Source organism: Barbus barbus, assembly GCF_936440315.1.
Source record: "Barbus barbus genome assembly, chromosome: 47".
Taxonomy (NCBI): domain Eukaryota; kingdom Metazoa; phylum Chordata; class Actinopteri; order Cypriniformes; family Cyprinidae; genus Barbus; species Barbus barbus.
The window spans coordinates 15636068-15656904 of record NC_136725.1 but is presented as its reverse complement, the minus strand read 5'-3'; the positions used below and the strand labels follow the sequence as shown (position 1 = coordinate 15656904).

Below are 20837 nucleotides of genomic sequence, written 5' to 3'. Positions count from 1 at the left end.
ACCCCATGCCGCGAAACTAACTTCCAACAACAAATGTGAGAGACTCGGCAGTCAGACACTCACTTACATACAGAGAGGTGCTGGAAGCTTCAACTCGTTCTGACGTTCTGGTCATTTGATTTAGGTTAGGACCGAGTGGCTTTATTCGTTATCCCATGACGAATGCGTAAAACTATTACAATCTTATAGTTTGCTGACAGTCAGCTGAGCTGAACAGGTGGTGCGCGTGTGAGGGTTTAGTATTAGGGACAGGGATTCAGATGTCCCATTCTCAAACAGTAGATTCAGAGGACAACAGGTTTTGCTCAACAGGCGCAGGGATGCCCGATGCAGGAACAGACATGGGGACGGACAGCAGGAGGATTTTGGGGTTGAAAACTCCTCTGGCATCCGCAGGAACGGAACATACCCCTCCTTCGTCTCTGAGCAGCGGTCAAGCTGATATCCTCCAAAACTTTTACCACACGAAAAGAGTTGGGAATTATCTGATCGGGAGGAAGCTGGGAGAGGGCTCGTTCGCCAAAGTGCGAGAGGGGCTTCACGCGATCACCGGCGAGAGGGTGAGAAGATCCAGTGTGCCTCGCTTTGACGCACTGTTAAGCTTATTATATCTAAATGACACTGTAAAATCGCATATTGATAGTGTTTTCAATATACGGGTATACGATGTGTTTATATCACTCTGTAAGCAAATGAAAAGAAAAGCACAAAACATCCACTCGATATACATATGCATCCATCCAAGACCATGACTGTTGCATTTGTTATTTAAGTTACTACATTTAGTTTCACTATTTATTCATATGATTGTCTGAATAAGAAATTGTTAGCTGTAAAAATAACCCAACTGAAACCTATACATGACTTGAATGCTGTTGCATTCTACAGATAGTTCATCTATTTGTTCATATCGTTGTATGAATATGAAAATGACCACCAATGTAAGTTAAAGAGAAATAACATCTGTCTAAATTGTTTTGGTCAACTGACTTCCCCCCCCCTGCCGTCAGTGTCTATGGCAAGCAAAGATAGTCTATGGACCATGACTTGAATGCCTTGTAATATGTAATTTATTTATTCATCCTAAAATATATGTTTACTGTCATTGTTAAATTCAAATCTGAATACTCAGAAGTCAGTTTATGTTGTCTTTGGGTGGCGAAGAATGTCAGAAACACCATCCCCTGATCATCAGGTTGAGTTGTTTCTCCCTGGTCTCATGTTCCTCATCACGAAAATTAAATTAGGTAACGGAGACAATCCTTGAGCCTGTTTGCATTCAGGTGTCTTTATTAATCTCCGATTACCCCAGAGAAAGTGTGGAGCCATTCAGAATGAATGGAGAAATATTTATGAATAAATAATAGTTTTTCACTTTCACACATCAGCAAAAGGTATGCTCAGTATGTGGAATCTAGTTATAGGGTGTGTTTATTTATTAACATTTGTTTGTTGACTCTGCATGGCACTTTCTTTGTGAGTGGGGTGTGATTTTATTTATAACGGGCTGCGGTGTTCCTTGGAATGACATTCTATGGGGTGTAGCTGGTATTCGCATGTAGAAAAAAACTTCCAGTGAATGACCTGAAATACCTTCTTAGCATATTAGGGATTTGTTCAGCCTTCTTGCCTCCTTTCACTGTTGCTGTGGGAAGGAGAAGAGGTCTGTCCCGGGTGATGATGCAAACGCTAGCAATCACAAAGAGAAGCGAGGCTGCCTCGTGCTCCTCTTGTCTCCTGCCTCGCTCTCGTTCTCTGACATCACCTAGAAAAACAGACAGGGTGGGGCGGGGCTCACAATCGGTGGGCCATAGCACATGCTTCCACCATGTATGTTGTGAGCATATCTAACCCACTTTCACCCTCGCCGCCTTTGTCTGCCAGAGAGAAAAACAACATGTTAGTCTGAGGCTCTGGGGGTCCCCCTGCCACCCCCCTTTAACCATCGACCACCAATGGCCCCCATCAACAATGCTATCAAAACACGGTGGTTAAGATCCAGTAATGTAGGATTAGTATTTTAGGGGATTGTTTAGGGAGGGGATTCTGCCCTTTTTTCTCGGTACGTCTTTTAACATGCACCTCAGCTGAAGTAATTGATCCAATTATCTTCTCAATTGGCCGCGTATGACCGGTTTGCTCAACAGTTTCTTTTTGTACCTAATGATTTGTAGTTGCACGGCAGGTCACCTCTTGAACCCTCCTCGGGTCACGCTCAGAGGGGCTCTTTTATCAAGGCTATTGTTACAGCATACAGAGGGACTTTCAACCCAGGACAAAGAAATCCTGTTTGATAAAGAACAAAGACCCTCTCCTCCCGCCTTAATCAAAAATAACAATAAAATGAAATGATGCTAATTCTTTTTTTTTTGTATATATATATTGTATATTAGTGTAATGTTTTGTTCCTCTTTGGGGGGGGGGGGGGGGGGGTTCTCTGTTTGACTCAATGTTTATACAGCATTAGTCGTTTACGGCATGTTGGTGACAAATGGGTGGCATTAACAAGCCATTTGGAGATTTTTCCTTCAATTGGAGGTGTTCCAATGGCTAACACATTGGTCATTTGTATCCCTCCCCCACCAAGTCCTCTACAGGATCTCAGGGTCGAATATTCAACCCTTGAGACGTGAGGAGACAAGCATATAAGAATTCCGTCTGGCTTGCCTCACCTGTTTATGGCTGTTAGAACAATTCTGTACATCCACTGAACACTCCAGTTGTGTTTTGTATATTGACAAAATCTTCTTTTTTATTTTTTCCCCACAGGTGGCAGTGAAAGTGATTGACAAGAAGAAGGCCAAAAAGGATTCGTATGTCACAAAGAACTTGCATCGTGAAGGACAGATTCAGCAGATGATCCGGCACCCCAACATCACCCAACTGCTGGACATCCTGGAGACGGTGAATAGCTACTATCTCGTCATGGAGCTCTGCCCTGGTGGAAACCTCATGAACCATATTTATGAGAAGAAAAGCCTGGAAGAAAGAGAAGCCCAGAAATATGTACGCCAGCTAGTCATGGCAGTGGAGCACCTGCACAGGGCAGGAGTTGTTCACAGGTGAGAAACGACGTGTGAGGTCATTGAAAGGGAACTTTAAATGAGACTTTCCAAAGAAACAAAGAATAGTGAATTATTTCTGAAACCATGTGTTGATACTCCAGAGAATATTGTGTCTTTGTTTTAGCTCAGATGGCTGGTTTGATAAATTAAGGTTGTTTAAATACATTGTTCTGTCTTTTTTTTTTTCAACAGAGACTTAAAGATTGAAAATCTTCTCCTTGATGAACAAGACAACATAAAGCTGATCGGTAAGCATTGTCTGAGATCTACATTATGGAAGGTTTTTAAATGCTACTCAAAGAGCAGCACAAAGTGTCAATGACTCCCAATGACACAAAGTGACATAGAAGTGTTCATCTTTAGCATGTGGTGAGGACTGATTGAGCAATCAGTATCTCATTAAAAACAAATGACCTCTCACCTCTTTGCGAGACGGCTGACAAATGCATGGCTTTTATTTAGCAGCTGGGTGTGACAGACGGGGTTAGTGTTGGGCAGCCATAAACCCTTTTGCACCCCTCCCAGTGGGAAGGTCAGTCCCTCTATGAGAAAGTACATGATATTACCCTCTCTCTGTTTCCCCATACAGATTTTGGACTTAGTAACTGTGCGGGCATACTGGGATACTCTGATCCCTTCAGCACACAGTGTGGCAGCCCAGCATACGCCGCCCCTGAGCTTCTCTCAAGACAGAATTACGGGCCCAAAGTGGATGTCTGGTCAATGTGAGTTCAGAAAATGTGAAGCACTGTGTTCTAAGTTTGCATTTGTTACCTTTTTCTGACTTTGACTCTGTGTATGTGTTTCGATGTAGAGGGGTGAACATGTATGCTATGCTAACCGGTACCCTACCGTTCACCGTGGAGCCATTTAGCCTGAAAGCCTTGCATCAGAGGATGGTGGACAAGGATATGAACCCTCTACCTCCATCTGTTTCTTCAGGTATTGAGAGAACTGCATCTCTGATGGTGCTTTTCCACTGCGTGGTACGACTCGGCTCGGTTCAGAACGGCACAGCACAGCTCAGTTCGGCTCTGTTTGTGTTTCCACTGCAGTTTAGTACCGCTTTAGAGTGGGCGGGATTATTCACGTGTCGTTGCCGCCTCTACTGCCGTGACTCCTGAAAAACGTTTTAATTCCGCGTCGCTCCATCATGCTCTCGCTGGATCGGCTCCTCGGCTATCAACGAGAGGACAGTCTGTACTTCCTCAACAGACAACGAAACAGCCATTTTTTTGGTTGTTAAATGCGCTCATTCAAACAGTTGCGCTCGATCCTTCGCTGGCTGCGCTGATTTAAATCTAGCGGGTCTGTTGTGTCTGGTGCCACACATTCAATGACGCAGGCAGTGATGATTTTCTCCGGCCAATCAGTGATCAGCAGAGTTTACACGTCACGTTTGGTAACGGTCGCTTGGAACCTCGGCCGAGGTGGTACTAAAAAAAAAGTATCAGGTACTGTTCCCAGTGGAAAACCCACCAAAAGTGAGCTGTACTGAACCGTGCCGTGCCGTACTATGCAGTGGAAAAGCGCCATGAGATTCTCAAAGGTTCTTTATGACCACAAAGGTCGTATTGAAACAAGAATAAGCTACTATTACATGCTAAAAATAAGCTTGTGTCCTCCTACCAATTAGGTTCTAATGGGCATCATGCTCCAAATGTTGAGCATGAATGCAGTCTTTGTCAAACTGCACCTTTTTTAGTCCAGTATGATGCTTTTGAATGCTAAATCGAAAACAATAGGGAGGGGTCTGGTGCCCAGTGGTGTTTTAAATATTTCAGGTGATGAAAGTCAAATCTTAATAAAGCGCAGAATCTTCATGATCCAGTGACTTCTCTCATGCTATTTTGTAGCCGGTTGCCAGCAACACAAAAGCTGCTTGACATTGAAAAACATGCTCGAGTGCTAACACAATCACATGCAACATTTTTCCAATGAAATCATTAAGTAGGTTATGCATTTGATCCTTGTTAGTTTAGTAATAACAGTGAGGTTTGTGCATTTACCTGTAACCGTCATATTAGTTTTAATTACAACATCATACTGAATCATACTTAAAATTCTCAGTGAAGTGCCGTCGGCTCATAAACACAATGTTTACTGCAAACATACCAGACAAGTGGTGACTTATTTTTTCAAGCACAAGAAAAACTGGTTTTAGTCACTAGGAATGATTTGCTTTGTTCAGATTTCTTAACATCTTCCACAGAAGTAAGGTGTTTCCATAGTATGTACCTTAAGAGTCATCTAATTTTTGTTCATCATTGACTGATATGATGGGAGCAGAGTTCCAGATAAAATTAATTTGAGAAGAGGATACAGTAAACATTCCGGTTAATCGCATTATGTTTTCCATTGCGTTACACTTACATGATTGTTCTAATTAACAGGTGGTTCATTCACTACTAAATCTGTGACTGGATATATTACTACAAGATGATGCAGTGTTGAAATGAGATTAGCCTCATTATATAACACCTGTATTTAGCGTCTCAAGGACGCAAGGCTGTGCACTCATTCTTTGACTTATGTAATATGTAGGAGAAAGGCTGAATAATCTTTACCACAATGTGTTTGTCCTAATAAATAATGACTGATTTGTCCTAATAAATCAGTTAAACACAGTGACTGATCAATGACCTTTTTTATTTTCTTAAAGAAAAATAGAACAAAGGCCTCATGTCTTCCTGTCTGTGTTCACAGCTGCCACCAGTCTGCTGAAGAAACTTCTCGAGCCTTGCCCTGACAAGAGACCCAACGTCCACCAAGTGATGGCAGACCCTTGGCTGCAGTTGGGAAACCCTCACACTGGAGTTCCTTACTTAAATAGGTTAGTCACCTAATATGCTTGCAGGTCAAAGTCAAATCTTGTCTCTTAGATCTTTTATGACTTATTATGGCCTAAAATAATTTGTTGTATCTTTCAGGATCCACATTGAGGAGATCAACCACACGGTTCTGCTTCACATGACAGAAAAAATGGGCTACAAACACAGTGAGGTTCTGAGCGCGGTGCTCACTAACAAAGCTTGCCACACGCTGACTGTGTACTTCCTCCTCAACAACAAGATGAAGAGACTCTCAAAAGAGTACAGGGTAAGTTGGAGAAAACAATGACATCAACATGTACTCCATAGAACATTTCAGTTCCGTCTCATGAGTTTAACATTGTCTGGTTCTCACAGGAGAAGCAGTACAACATGAAGAAGGATAAAAAGAGTGAGCTGTTCCAGACTCAATGGAGGAAGCACATTGAGAAGATTACGATTCCACCCAAGCAGACGCCCGTGTATTTCGCTGTGAACAAAGGTCCCATCAAGGAGAAGAAACACAGAAATGGTGAGAGCCTGAAACTAGACTATAGACACAGTATAACATAGACATGCATGAACCAATCATGTGGTTATGATGTGATTTGGCACACAACTGATATGTGATTTAGGAGACAATAATGGTCTGAGAATGAGAATAAATACTACATATACGGTACAGGTATAATGGTACAAATTAAATATAGCGCTTTGTTGAAGGCAGTTTTGAAATAAGCTCTGATGCCTGAGGGATAATTCCAAACTTTTTAGTTGGCAAACTAGTTTGATTTACTGTTGGTGACAGTAACTAGTAAACCCTTTAGGGCTGTTCAGGTTGTTATCACTTAGAAAGCTCACATAAGTTTAAGATTAGAGATGACTTCACCAGGCACATGTAAGGCATGTATAGAAAACCTGTTCCACTCACTCTTACTTGCTTGTTTGCCAAGCCATGTGACTATACTGAAGTATTCAGAGCCTCAAAAACGCTTCAACTCAATATACATTTAATTGGAATTTTTTCTTAGATCGATAGTTCAGACAAAAACTCAAGTTTACTCACCACCACCACATCACTTCCAACCTGTAAAATGTACTTTCTTTTGTGGAACACAAACAATATTTTGAAAAGTGTCAGTCCATACAATCAAATTCAGTTGGGTTCTATGTTTTGCCTGATTTTCGTTTTATAGACAAGAACAGTAAAAAAAAAACATCTTCTAGTAATTGCTTTTACAAATAACACAAGAGTTGCATCTGTTCTGAATCAAACTCTTTCCTCTCTCATTTTCAGGTCTTCTGAAAGCTGTGACTGGAGGTTTTAAAGAGGTTTACTCTGGACGTGATGGTTGCATCACCTCTTCCTCTCTGGAGTACATGGAGATCCACCCCCTGTACCCGACCCCACAGTCGACCCCAACCCATCCTACACCCGAGACCCAGCCGGACCGGAAAGACAGCTCCAAAGATTCCCCAAAAGCTGTCAACGTCCCCGCTCGCCCACCTTCCTCCCTTGGCGCTCATTCCTGGGCTTCCGCAAGCAAGGAACCCAGCAAAGACACTCCTCCATCACCATGGTACAAGCTGACTAACGGAGAGCTCTCTCCACCTCGACACGTGTCTGCTTTTCAGCCCGATAGCTCGTACTTGAAGAAGGCCACGATCCCAAGCATACCTGTTCTCATCGTCAAACCTCAGCCCAAGAAACCTTTAGAGTGGAGAAGCTCCTCAGAATCAAGTGGTAGCCCACCTAGCAGCGTGGTTAGCGACGAACCCAACAGCCCACCTTTTCTCATCATCAAACCTCAACCCAAGAAATGTCCTCCTGCTTCAGAGTGGTCGAGCTCCTCCGAGTCAAGCAGTATCCTGCCTAGCAGCAAGGGTAGCAACGAACCCGACAGCCCTCAGCACCGCATCAGGTTCCCTTCCATGGGCATTGGGCAGATTTTAAAGAAAAAGTTTCAGCTGCCCCCGTTCAAACCAGAGCGTGTGGTGGAAGTGGAGTCTCCAACTCCCTACCATATGCAAACTCTGATCTGTGCCACAGGGGCTCTAAAAACCCTGTGCTGAGAAAAAGACATTTTAGATTATATAAAGTCAGATGTATGCAGTAACATGTTATCTTACCAACAATGCTCACAGTTTTTCAGTTGGGCTTCTCACACATAGACCAGATATATTGCTAACCCCGCAGGGAGTTATTTGTCATGTCATACACATAGCTTCAGTGAAGACTTGCAGAGAACTTATACGCTCTGAACACTGTGTAAAATTAGATCTTGAGGTTACATAGCTTCAGGACAGTTGACACTGAACGTCGACTTCACAGGCAGCAACACGTACAAAACACGATCCTAATCCAAGTGCCATGTAGCAGCTTAGCCACAACCTTTAACGCACAATTCTTCTCTGAAACAAAGCGCTCACTGCCCACAATAATGTGTATACTAATGTGTTCATGTACAGTACTACAACTACAAGACTGTTAATGAATGGTTGGAGAGGTTTTTGACAGTGTGCTTATTTGATCAAACAATATTAGTTATTTTTAAGCTCTTACTGTATTTAACCTCAAATTGTAACGACACTCAGGTCAACAATGCTGAACTTTTCTAATTGCCTCACTTTTAAACCTGTAGTGAAACTGTCAACATTTAAATGGAAGATGACATTCCTCTTGTTTTTCCTCTTTAGGGGAATGCTGGCATTTTGTATAGACTTAAATATCTTGCTTTCAGCCTTTGGGCTGTAATGGAAGATTTTCAGCGTTATTTGAACTCTTAGTGAATAAGATTCATTTTACCTACAAAGTAAATGTTGGGTGAAATAATAGATTGTGCAATAGTGTGTATATATTTGATGGCTGACCTGGTTGTAACCAGGGTGGTGTTTTCTCTAGAACACAAGTATCTTTCATTCCATGTGTTTAAAGATGTCAATGCTGTCATGTTGTCAGTACACATTAGATTTACAAAGCAGACCTCTTTCACATGCACTGAAGAGTATAAGCTGTGAATACAATTTTTTTTCTCATCTCAGCTACACTTTTGCATGCATACCAGGATTTAAAAAAAAAAAGTCAGTTTTTTGGTGACACGTCTTTGTACTTTTGTTACGGTGAAGAGGAATTTGAAGGTCTTTTGTAAGTTTTGTATTGATTTGATTTTTGCCAAGTAAAAAAAAAGATTTTCTAATGGTGTAAAAAAGATTTTAAATATTTATTTTTAAAAATATTATTTCTGTTCTGAATTTTCTATTTTAAATCAGCATGTATTACTTCTTTGACACAAATAAATGCACAAAACCTAAATACAGATTTGTATTTCTTTTGTTCATGCATACATAAAATCTCTTATTTGATGGTATTTAAACAATTTGTCACAGAATCTAAATTCTAACAGTCATTCTCAGAGAAACAGGTGACTTGTAACGCTACACTTTTCCCATGAGAACCCAGCAATAACCATTAAATGAGTGACAGCTGAAAGACTCTGTGTCAGATAATCCAGTCAGCTGCACCCTCACATGCACAAACACTCACATTAAACACCCTCTCGTGCCCCCATATAGGAGACAAAGAAGGGGGGGGGGTGACCCACAGACACGTACACTGAAGCCCAGATAAGTCTGTGCGGCTAAGCTGATAAAAGCTGAAGGACAAAAGAGGCTGCAAAGTATATTAAAGCAAAACTGTTTGTTTACAAAGGATGACACTCATCGAAAATCCTTTGGCGATCAAGCAGCAAAAACATGCTATGATTAAAAACCCCAAAGCTTATCGAAGCATCTAATGCGGAATAATACATAACCACAACATGAGCTGAAGATATATTGGCTGTGAGATGATGTAGAACAGCATTTACACTGAACATCTTACCTCACACAATCCGCTTTTACCTGAATGTTTGAGCCTAGTCTGATTCAAGAGCATCCATCAAAGAAATACTGTGACAGTTCTGTGGTAAAGTCAAATGGAAATATGAATCTCAGTCAGATTATAATATTCATACACCATGACATATCAGATAATAAAAACATAGAATTTTCCAAAAAACTACTTTGAAACTTTTATATGGTCACCATTATGCCATAAATGCTGTTGATTGAGCTTGTGTTGAACTCAGATTATAACTGTAATTCACTGTAAACATTACTGTATGTACCTACTTCTAAATGCTGATTGACTGATTTCGGGATACAATGCAATGCAAACAAGAAGACCAGTCAGGAAGTACTCGGTGTCAGCAGAACTCAAATGAGTTTTCCATTAAGAACTTGACGTTTGTGTTTGTGGGGGGTGTTGCTATTCTCTTCAGCTGTCTAAACCTAACACAAGAATAGAAGGGCTCCACAAATGTCGAGTTAACCTGCTGACATCATAACTTGAGCAAAAGGAAGGATAAAGAAATCACGGATATCCTCTAGTGTCGTCAGCATTGGACTACCAGGGCATGTTAATTTGGCAATGTCACGAGTTGAAATCCCCAACACTTTGGACAGGGTGCGCAAATCACTGTTTACTGTTATATGGCTAAGATCATCATTAGAGTCAAAGTCAAATAAAGGCCCTCTTGATGCGTTTAGACCTCTCAATCTGTTCGGGCTTAGACTGATTGAGACTAATCCTGATTTCAAAAGGTTTTTTTTTTTTTTTTTTTTTTTCAGCTCAGGAATATTTTCTTTGTGTCTGAAAAAAAACAGACAATTAATCTTCACATGTTTTCAGGGTGAGTTTATTTTTGAAAGGACACTTGAAAGTTTTGTGTGGAATATCAACATGTTAAGGGGTAAATTGTCAATTAAACAATTAAAGTATCTTAGACTTTTAAAGTAATTCCATTAATAAAACACAAAACTTTGATTCAGTGTAATGTAAAAATGATTGTTTTGGCAAACAAATATTGTAATAAATATAGTCTATAAATGTATAACTTTTAAAACGTGACAACTTATTTCTAAAACACAAAACACTTTCAGTGTAACATAAAAAGTATTGTTGTGGCCAACAAATATAATATTATATATATATACCACAAAACCAGTCATAAGTTGCAAAGGGAGCCTTGTAGCAATAGCCAACAATACAAACAAAATGAAGTCATTCAAAATGATCGATTTTTCATTTATGCCTAATATCATTAAGATATTAAGTAAAGATCATGTTCCATGAAGATATTTTGTAAATTTCCTACCATAAATATATCAAAACCTAATTTTTGTTTAGTAATATGCATTACTAAGGACTTAATTTGGACAACTTAAAAAAAGCGATTTTCTCAATATTTTGATGCTTTTGCACCCTCAGATTCCAGATTTTCAAATATCAAATCTTATTTATTCAGTTTTCAGATGATGTATAAATCTCAATTTCAAAAAATTAACCCTTATGACTAGTTTTGTGGTCCCGGGTCACAATTATTTATCAGCACATTGAACTAGATGTTGGAATCCAAAGCATTTGTCCTGTGAAATCAGGGGCGTAATGCACTCATTACTTTTGAGGGGGCATGAGTGGTGGTGGTGGTGGGGGGGGGGGGGTCATCATGTGACACACAGCAGCCACAGTAACACGTATGTTATTATGTCTTTTTTTTTTTTTTCCTTTTTATTCGAAACATTTCCAAATGCATTAATTACATCATGAAATATCTTGATTCTCACCTTTTTTAGTTAGTTGATCTAGTGGGCGATGATCAAAGTGTCCTAAATAATGTAATATATTAACTAATAGCTAGCATATAACTAATGTTAGCATAAAATGCATCTTACACGCATCTTTTTAAAAAGCACATTCTGTACGTGACAAAGTTCAACATGACAGTTCTTTCAATCATAAATGTCAAGTCCAATGAAATGTTGAGGCCAATACATGCAAATGAGAGGGCAACTGTTCCACGCAACACTCAATTTGCATATTAGCAAGAATGGACTGGCAAATCCTGTTTTGAGCTCTGCTGCTATTGGAGGGTTTGTCTCTATAGTCCTTGTGTCGATTGCCTCACGGGGTTATTTGCAAAGAAGTAACCTTCACTTAATCAGACTGTCTACATTATTGATTACCAGCCCACCAGTCCTCCAGGACAAACTGTGCGCACGCTGTCTGGACATTGAGAGGGAGGTGGATGGGGTGGGTAAGATCATACTGAAAGTGCAGGGCATCAGCACTTCAGTTCAAGTGAGATGCACTCTGGGAATGCAGCCAACGTCCATTAATCAAAATGACAGCGGCTGGCGGAGCAGGTGGAAAAATTAGGCCATGGGAGAACAAATACATAAATTAACAATGAAATTAACAGATCAATGTTTTAAAATATTTTAAGTAAACATATCACATCCTTTTTAAAACTCTTACATTTATCATTCACCAACGTCCTTTTGAAGGGCACGACTGCTTAGTTGGAAGACTCGGTGTGAAGGAGTTTATTTTTTGATTCATGAACTAATATGCTCCTTCAATGAGCGAGTTTGAGATTCGATGAGGAACTGAACCGATGTTGTTTGTGAACAAAATGAAACAGACATCTCGTTCGTAAGAGAGTGGGGCATTTCATTCATTTCTGGAGATTTGCGGTCACTCACATTTTAATAAAGAACAAACAGACATGTAGTTGTGAATGACTTGGAGTTGTTTAACAAATCGGTGAGCGATTCAATGATTCGGAACACATTGAAACACTCACTTTTGGCACCTGTTGTAAACAAGAGAACAGGACACTGAAGCAAACAATGAGCGAATTTTAACAAATACTTTATGAATGTAACCCCTGTTGAAAAATCCAGCACATGGTATATTAGGTATGTTTTGAAGCATGGATGTTGGTTTGAGCTGGTTTAAGCAGGTCCTTAGCTGGTTTAATCTGGTCACGCAGTCATGGACTGATTTAAAATACTAGGATTTACCTGTAAATGTGTTGAAATCAAGAAATGCATGACAAACTAGTTTAAGGAAACAGAAACTTTCACACCTCCGCCAGGTATGAGACATACTCCTTATTATTCTTTTGTTTTAATTCAGCCGTTATCAGCCTTTACACAGGCAATAAAACGTTTACCAAGACACATCGCTTCAATCACATTTACCCAACTATTATCAAAAGTATTTCTAAATAAATACAACAAAACATGTTCTTGTGACCTTACATGAAGTATTATGACAAAATGCATTATGAAGAAGAATTAGACCAGTTCTGCAGGTGCATTAGAGCTAACATTAGCATCATGCTAAATAAGACAATTTATGAGATTAATAGTACGCTTTTACTCAGAACTCACTTTAAACCACCATCGAGTGTTTGTAATAACTTCCTTTTGCGATCGCATGTGTATGTGTATATATATATATATATATATATATATATATATATATATATATATACACACATACACTTTGGGGGACCGCGGTATATTATAAAAGCAGCCCAACAAAATTATAGAGCCGCAACCCATGGCTCTGTAATTTTTCCCACGACTGTATTTTCAAAATAGCCCAATTGTGCGGGAACACTGGTTCGCTGTACCCTTATCATATCACTCATGCACTGTCGTTCTCTCTCCGCGTTCAATTCACTTTTGTCTAGCCCGGCGCCTCATAATCACACAATCCCTGTGTCCCAATGTGCATACGATCCACCCTATCTGCCCTAAATAGTATTGAAAACTACTACTATCACATAGAATTTAGGTTGGATAGTGGATAACAGATAGAAAATGAGATTACCTTCCACGCTACGATGACAGCAAGAAGTTGTGGTCAAACCTTATCAAACGATTAATCTGCATAAAAAAAATATATATATTACTAATTAACTTTATTATTAATTAACGTTGACAGCCCTATTCAAAACAATACCTAACCAGCATATGCTGGGGGTGGGGGGGGGGGGTTCAAGGGGACCTTTATTTTGCATTTTCTGAACAAAATAATAATAAAGTTTTAGAGAGTGCAGTGACGTGTGGCGACCCATACTCAGAATTTGTGCACACACACACCCAGGGCAGTGGGCAGCCATTTATACTGTGGTGCCCAGGGAGCAGATGGGGGTTCAGTGCCTTGCTCAAGTGCACCTCAGTCGTGGTATTGAGGGTAGAGAGAGTGCTGTACATTCACTTCCCCCCACCTACAATTCCTGCCGGACCTGAGATTCGAACTCGCAACCTTTGGATTACAAGTCCGACTCTCTAACCATTAAGGCCAAAGTATACTTCGCTTTTTACATGTACGCGAGGGACAGCGTACCATCCGATTTTTGTAACCGCGCATACTTTGTGTGCTCAGGTCGCACATGCGCACTAAAGTTATTTTGCAGTAATCAGGTTTTCCCACATGGTGACAACACTGTCCCGGACCGTTGTTTCACAGTAGAAAACTAAACGGACAACGACGACAAAATAGTGGAGACTGCAAGAACCGACGCTCGCTTGTAAGCGAGAAGGTATGAGACAGCTCAGCTTTGGTTTAAAAGAGTTCAAAAATATTTGTTATCAGTCATGACTAAACGGGGGAAAATAGAGCAGACACTGAACATCAATGAAGCTTTCTACTTGTTCTAGTGTGCATGTGTCGACCGTCTGCATTCGCGTACAACTTCAAATGGAGTATACTTTGAAAGGCTACGTGTTCCATTGTACGCTGACCCTTGGTACGCCTAAAAAGCTACGACTGCCCCTGGAAATTTAATAATCATTCTATACGAATAGGAACGTTCACACCACAGATATAAGGATAATGGCACAATATCCACCTTATTTTTCAATGCAGAAGTAAGTATGGGTGAGACTTCCGGTTCATAAGCCATTATGAAATAATGAGAAGAATTAACAACGTGCAGTAAATGGTAAGTGTTTGCAATACAAGCCATAGTGTTCATAATTAAGATAATACAGTAAGGCACCAACTTTCAATATCAATCAGCAAATTTAGCTGTTTTGTACAGCTAAAATAGCTGGACAGGACCGGAAGCTAAACCTGTAAAATTTACAAATGGTGACAACCCGTAAAAGGAGGAAAAGAACCATTTTGTTCCAGCTGACAAATGATAAAAAACATTGACGGCCAATCACAATCAACTCTGCTTCGGCATCAACGCCTGCATTGCGTTGGCACTTGAAAAGTTTTCAACTTCTGCTGCAAACAACGGACACAACACGATGCAACGGACCCACAATTCAGTTCGGCAATGCTTGTCGTCACTCCATTCAAAGTAAACGAGAGGCACTGAGGTCTCTGTAGAGCAAAAGTGTGTGTTTCTGACATTGTGGGTGTTTTCAAACTGCTGGGTGTTTCTAAATCATGCAATTAAAATGATCCCCCTTACCTGACCCCACCCTTAAACCTATGACGAAGCCTATGTCGTCAGCCAATCAGGTAACATGGTCTAAAAACGCCCCAATCTGGTAACTCCCATTACTTTCCTGCAGAGAACTATACTTGTTTAAAGTGGCAGATGACAAAACGTTTTTTGCCTTTTATATTTAATAAGACAGTAGTGAGACAGGAAGCGAAGTGGGAGAGGGAGGGGGGATGGGATCGGAAATGTCAGTGAGCCAGGACTCGAACTCGGGAAGCCCGAAGTGCAACGATGCTACTGCCAACGAGGCTAACTGCGCCGACAACTTCAGATGATTTAAACTCAACATTTATGTGATGAAAGTAGAGTCGACGTTGAGATGCTAATGAATTATCAATGAACCTTGAGCTGAGACTCGAAACACCTTGTGCAGTATGGCATATGAACCGTACACATGGCTATTGCTCCTATAACAGCTCATTTTTGTTAGTTCAGTTCAGTATCAGTAATATCACATACACTCTAAAAATGCTGGGTTAAAAAATAACCCAACCTTATTGCCACATGAGAATCAGTCCAAACATTGTGCCATTAAAACTAAGCCAAACAAAGAGACCTACAACAGACAATACATGTGACAAAAAATTTAAACGTTACAAGTGTCCAGAAAAAAAAACTGTTGCCCTCAAATACTTCACACATGAAGACTCATGTCCATCAATATTATACACTGCATGCTGGAGAAACTCCCAGGAAGGAAGATGTTAATGTAGCTAACATTAAGCACAAAAAAGGACTTAGATAAACAGCCTCAAGCAACAAGTCCGTTCCAATGGCATGGTCCGAAACAATGGTGAAGGTGAGGGATGTTGTTGTCTCGTCACCAAGGCACAAAATGTGCAGGAATGCATCCCCATGTTGGTCTCCACCTGTTAAATGCACGACACTTAGTCTTGCAACATAGCTTACATTTTTACAAGTTGTAACAACTAAGTTGACAACGTTTAAGTGTATTTTATGGTAATCAGCCAAACCATCAGGGTTTTGCTGTGAATTGGGTCTGGTAAAGGTTGCTCAAACAAAATATTTTTTGTGTTACTTATTTAGGTTTCTTTCTGCTTACTGGCACTTCTTGGATGTCTACCTAAATTTCATCCAACCAACATGGCATAAATTATGGGGTATTTAAAGCCCCCAATATATATATACTCACTTAAAGGATTATTAGGAACACCTGTTCAATTTCTCATTAATGCAATTATCTAATCAACCAATCACATGGCAGTTGCTTCAATGCATTTAGGGGTGTGGTCCTGGTCAAGACAATCTCCTGAACTCCAAACTGAATGTCAGAATGGGAAAGAAAGGTGATTTAAGCAATTTTGAGCGTGGCATGGTTGTTGGTGCCAGACGGGCCAGTCTGAGTATTTCACAATCTGCTCAGTTATTGGGAATTTCACGCACAACCATTTCTAGGGTTTACAAAGAATGGTGTGAAAAGGGAAAAATATCCCGTATGCGGCAGTCCTGTGGGCGAAAATGCCTTGTTGATGCTAGAGGTCAGAGGAGAATGGGCCGACTGATTCAAGCTGATAGAAGAGCAACTTTGACTGAAATAACCACTCGTTACAACCGAGGTATGCAGCAAAGCATTTGTGAAGCCACAACACGCACAACCTTGAGGCGGATGGGCTACAACAGCAGAAGACCCCACCGGGTACCACTCATCTCCACTACAAATAGGAAAAAGAGGCTACAATTTGCACGAGCTCACCAAAATTGGACGGTTGAAGACTGGAAAAATGTTGCCTGGTCTGATGAGTCTCGATTTCTGTTGAGACATTCAGATGGTAGAGTCAGAATTTGGCGTAAACAGAATGAGAACATGGATCCATCATGCCTTGTTACCACTGTGCAGGCTGGTGGTGGTGGTGGTGTAATGGTGTGGGCCCTTAGTGCTTTAGGCCCCTTAGTGCCAATTGGGCATCGTTTAAATGCCACGGCCTACCTGAGCATTGTTTCTGACCATGTCCATCCCTTTATGACCACCATGTACCCATCCTCTGATGGCTACTTCCAGCAGGATAATGCACCATGTCACAAAGCTCGAATCATTTCAAATTGGTTTCTTGAACATGACAGTGAGTTCACTGTACTAAAATGGCCCCCACAGTCACCAGATCTCAACCCAATAGAGCATCTTTGGGATGTGGTGGAACGGGAGCTTCGTGCCCTGGATGTGCTCCATCAACTGCAAGATGCTATCCTATCAATATGGGCCAACATTTCTAAAGAATGCTTTCAGCACCTTGTTGAATCAATGCCACGTAGAATTAAGGCAGTTCTGAAGGCGAAAGGGGGTCAAACACAGTATTAGTATGGTGTTCCTAATAATCCTTTAGGTGAGTGTATGTGTATGTATGTATATATATATATATATATATATATATATATATATATATATATATATATATATATATATACATACACATATATATATACATACACATATACATACACACATACATACACACATACATACACACATACATACATACACACACACACAAAGTACTGTGCAAAAGTTAGGTTATTTCAGTTATTTCGATCTTTTGCTGTAATGTGTCTGTAAGAAATATCAGTTTTCATTTCCAAACATTCCTTTTGCCATTAATTGTAATAATCCAGTGAAATTTTTGTGCTCCACACAGAGATCTGATCATCATCCAGTCTGTCTGGAATGACATGAAGAAACAGAACAGAGACAGACTAAATCCAGAAGAACTGTGGCAACGTCTCCAAAATGCTTCAAGAAACCTCCCTGCAAAGCTTCCTGAAAAACTATGCACAAGTGCACCGAGGGCAAAAGCTGCTTTAAATGCAAAGGATGCTCACACTAAATGTTGATTTAATTTAGCTCATTGAAGTTAATTGACAAAGGAAATCTATTAATGACATTATTTTAGACAGCATCCTCATTTTACACATTTTTTTCAGAAGTGTCTAAAACTTTTAACAGTAGCTTTGCAGGTAGCTTTCTTGAAGCATCTTGGAGATGTTGCCACAGTTCTTCTGACATTAAGTCTGTCTCAGTTTCTTCATGTCATTCCAGACAGACTGGATGATGATCAGATCAGATCTCTGTGTGGAGCACTGGCTGTTGTCAGACATTCACTGGATTATTACAATTAGTGGCAAAATTAATGTTTGCAAATGTGAACTGATATTTCCTATTGACACTACAGAAAAAAGACAGAAATAACTGACTTAAAACCATTTTTTAGCTGATGAAAATACTAGTGGCCTAAAACTTTTGCACACTGCAACTGCACAGTACTGTATAGAGTAGAAAAAGTAAAAAAATAAACAAACACTTACAGGTTGTACGTCAAATGAATGACTTCCAGGATTCTGTGGTTGTGGGTCTGAAGACCTTTCCTCCGTTCTTGGCAGGACTTTGAAAGCACTCTCCCTTTTAGCATCTAAACCATAAGAATAATACAGTGCAAGCTGTGAAACTGATCTCACAATCAAAACGACACATTGAAACACTTTTCCTGTGAAAATGTCTTCATTCCTTTAAATAGTTTGGATCGGATTGGGTTTAAATAGATTGGATCAGAAACAAATGACACAGGCAGACTATGTGACAATGCCATGGCTGAAGTGTGACTTAAGCCGGGCTCACACTGTGCGATTTATTTTTTAAAAGTCCTTTAGGATTGTACTTGTCAGACTGTACGAACATGATGATCATGTCACACGATGGGATCTCAGTTGTTAGTTTATAGCTGATAGAATAATTCTCTAGCATTAATTCTGCTCATAGGTTGTCTTGAAAAATGGAGACAGTTTGACATTCATCGTAGGGGTAGTCACACTGCAGGACTGTGTGCCAAATCTTCTGACACTGACAGAATTTCGTCGGAGGTGAAATTTGATTGCAACAGCCATTAATCGGCTGTCAATGAGCATGTCAAACCAGCGATCAAAGACTACAGATTTTAGCCTAGGATTGTAGCAATCTTTTAGGATTTTCAAAATTTGTCTCAGACGACCAAATCGTGGCCAAAATTGCACAGTGTGAGCCCGGCTTTAGTCAGCCTACATTAATGATTCCTGAGACAAACATAATGTAATTTATTAAGAATATGTAGATGTTAGTGACTTTCTGGCAGAGGTGTGCTGCTGTGTACACTCACAGAAAACAATGTGCTCAAATTTTAAAGTTGTGGGGCAGCTCCTGTAATATCACCTTGACTATCGACAAAGACATCAGCTCTCAGCGATATCTCTGACTATCGTCAATACACTATATCGTCTATCTGCACAACCCCACTGACAATTTAACCGTTTCAAATTTCTGTAAACGAATCCATGAAATCAAAATTGTTTCTAACCATGCCAAGTTTTCCTAGAATCCTGGGGTTCAAGATTTCTGGGATGCATGTAGATCCATTGCTGCAAATGTTTTGGGGAGGCAAAACAGATCCTGTAAAATAAGGATGAAAAACTGGGTTAAAAGATAGCAAAACCATACAGTATGCCAGCCTGAAAATCCAGTGATCTGCCTATTATTCATCAGTCTCAAATACAAATTATTATTTCTAACAGTAACGTATAAAGAACAATTTACATGGCCTCTCTAACTTACGGTTAACCTGGATAAACCTCTTGTGTCCTGATTAAAGCAACACAAGCATTCACTAAAATAGAGGAAGAGTAAAAGGACCTCATACACCATGAGAGATTAGTCTAACTTTACATACTGTAGCTAAGACAACATTACATTTAAGTAACAATTTTTAAGTATTACATACCATTTAAGAATAATATTACATACCAGTAATATTGTGGTTTAACGTTAAGGGTAATGCAGCTAACGTTACCCGAGGAAAAAAAAAAAAGAGCACGAAAATGGAAGTTATTGTTGGATTCGGCACGTCGCAGATATTTACTTGGGGAAAAAAAGACCTTAAAATGATCAATTTTAGTACGAAATGATCCAGTTCTGACAAAACATACAAAGCCATACAGAAAGTTACACAGACAGTAAATTAACTGAACTTACCCCTGTATTTCTGACCTAAAGATAGTTACCTTTTCCATGAGGCGTTAAAATAAGTAATGCATGCATGCATGCACACACACTCGCTCGCGCACACACACTCGCTCGCACACACACTCGCTCGCACACACACTCACTCACACTCACTCACTCACTCACTCACTCACTCTCTCTCACACACACACACAAATATAACTTTTATGACGACAAAGACATTGTTGAGGCCTGTTTTGTCAATAAAAAAATGTAGGCGGCTATTCACAGAATAGCGACAGCTATCCCGCACAGCAACAATCAAATATCACATTAACCGTGAAATCACCGCGATCAAGCCAGCCACCACCTGGATCTAGTTGCACGTCTGTTTGTGGTATTACGGTACGGAGACACGAAGAGGCCAAAAGCTGACGAAGACCTATAGTTCAGCGATTATGAATTAAATTTGCCCCAAAACACAACAGATAAAAGATACAGTTATATTATGTTCAAATATATTATACTGTGGAGTTTTCCATGAAAATTATGTCTGCTAAAATACATTATAACACTGATTATTTCCTACTATTTTCTACATGCATTATTCAAATTCTTCCAGAGTTAACAA

The 20837-nt window shown here is 40.0% G+C and overlaps 1 protein-coding gene across 1 annotated transcript; it reads left to right on the top strand.

Moving 5' to 3' along the window:
• The first annotated feature begins 39 nt into the window (after nt 1–39).
• On the top strand, nt 40–9186 carry LOC306865681 (hormonally up-regulated neu tumor-associated kinase homolog A-like). Its single transcript, XM_079410425.1, has 9 exons — nt 40–560; nt 2770–3062; nt 3258–3313; nt 3655–3790; nt 3880–4007; nt 5772–5898; nt 5996–6164; nt 6254–6407; nt 7173–9186. The coding sequence occupies exons 1-9, from the start codon at nt 261–263 to the stop codon at nt 7946–7948; spliced, it is 2139 nt and encodes a 712-aa protein (XP_079266551.1). The 5' UTR covers nt 40–260; the 3' UTR covers nt 7949–9186.
• Nucleotides 9187–20837: the final 11651 nt, after the last annotated feature.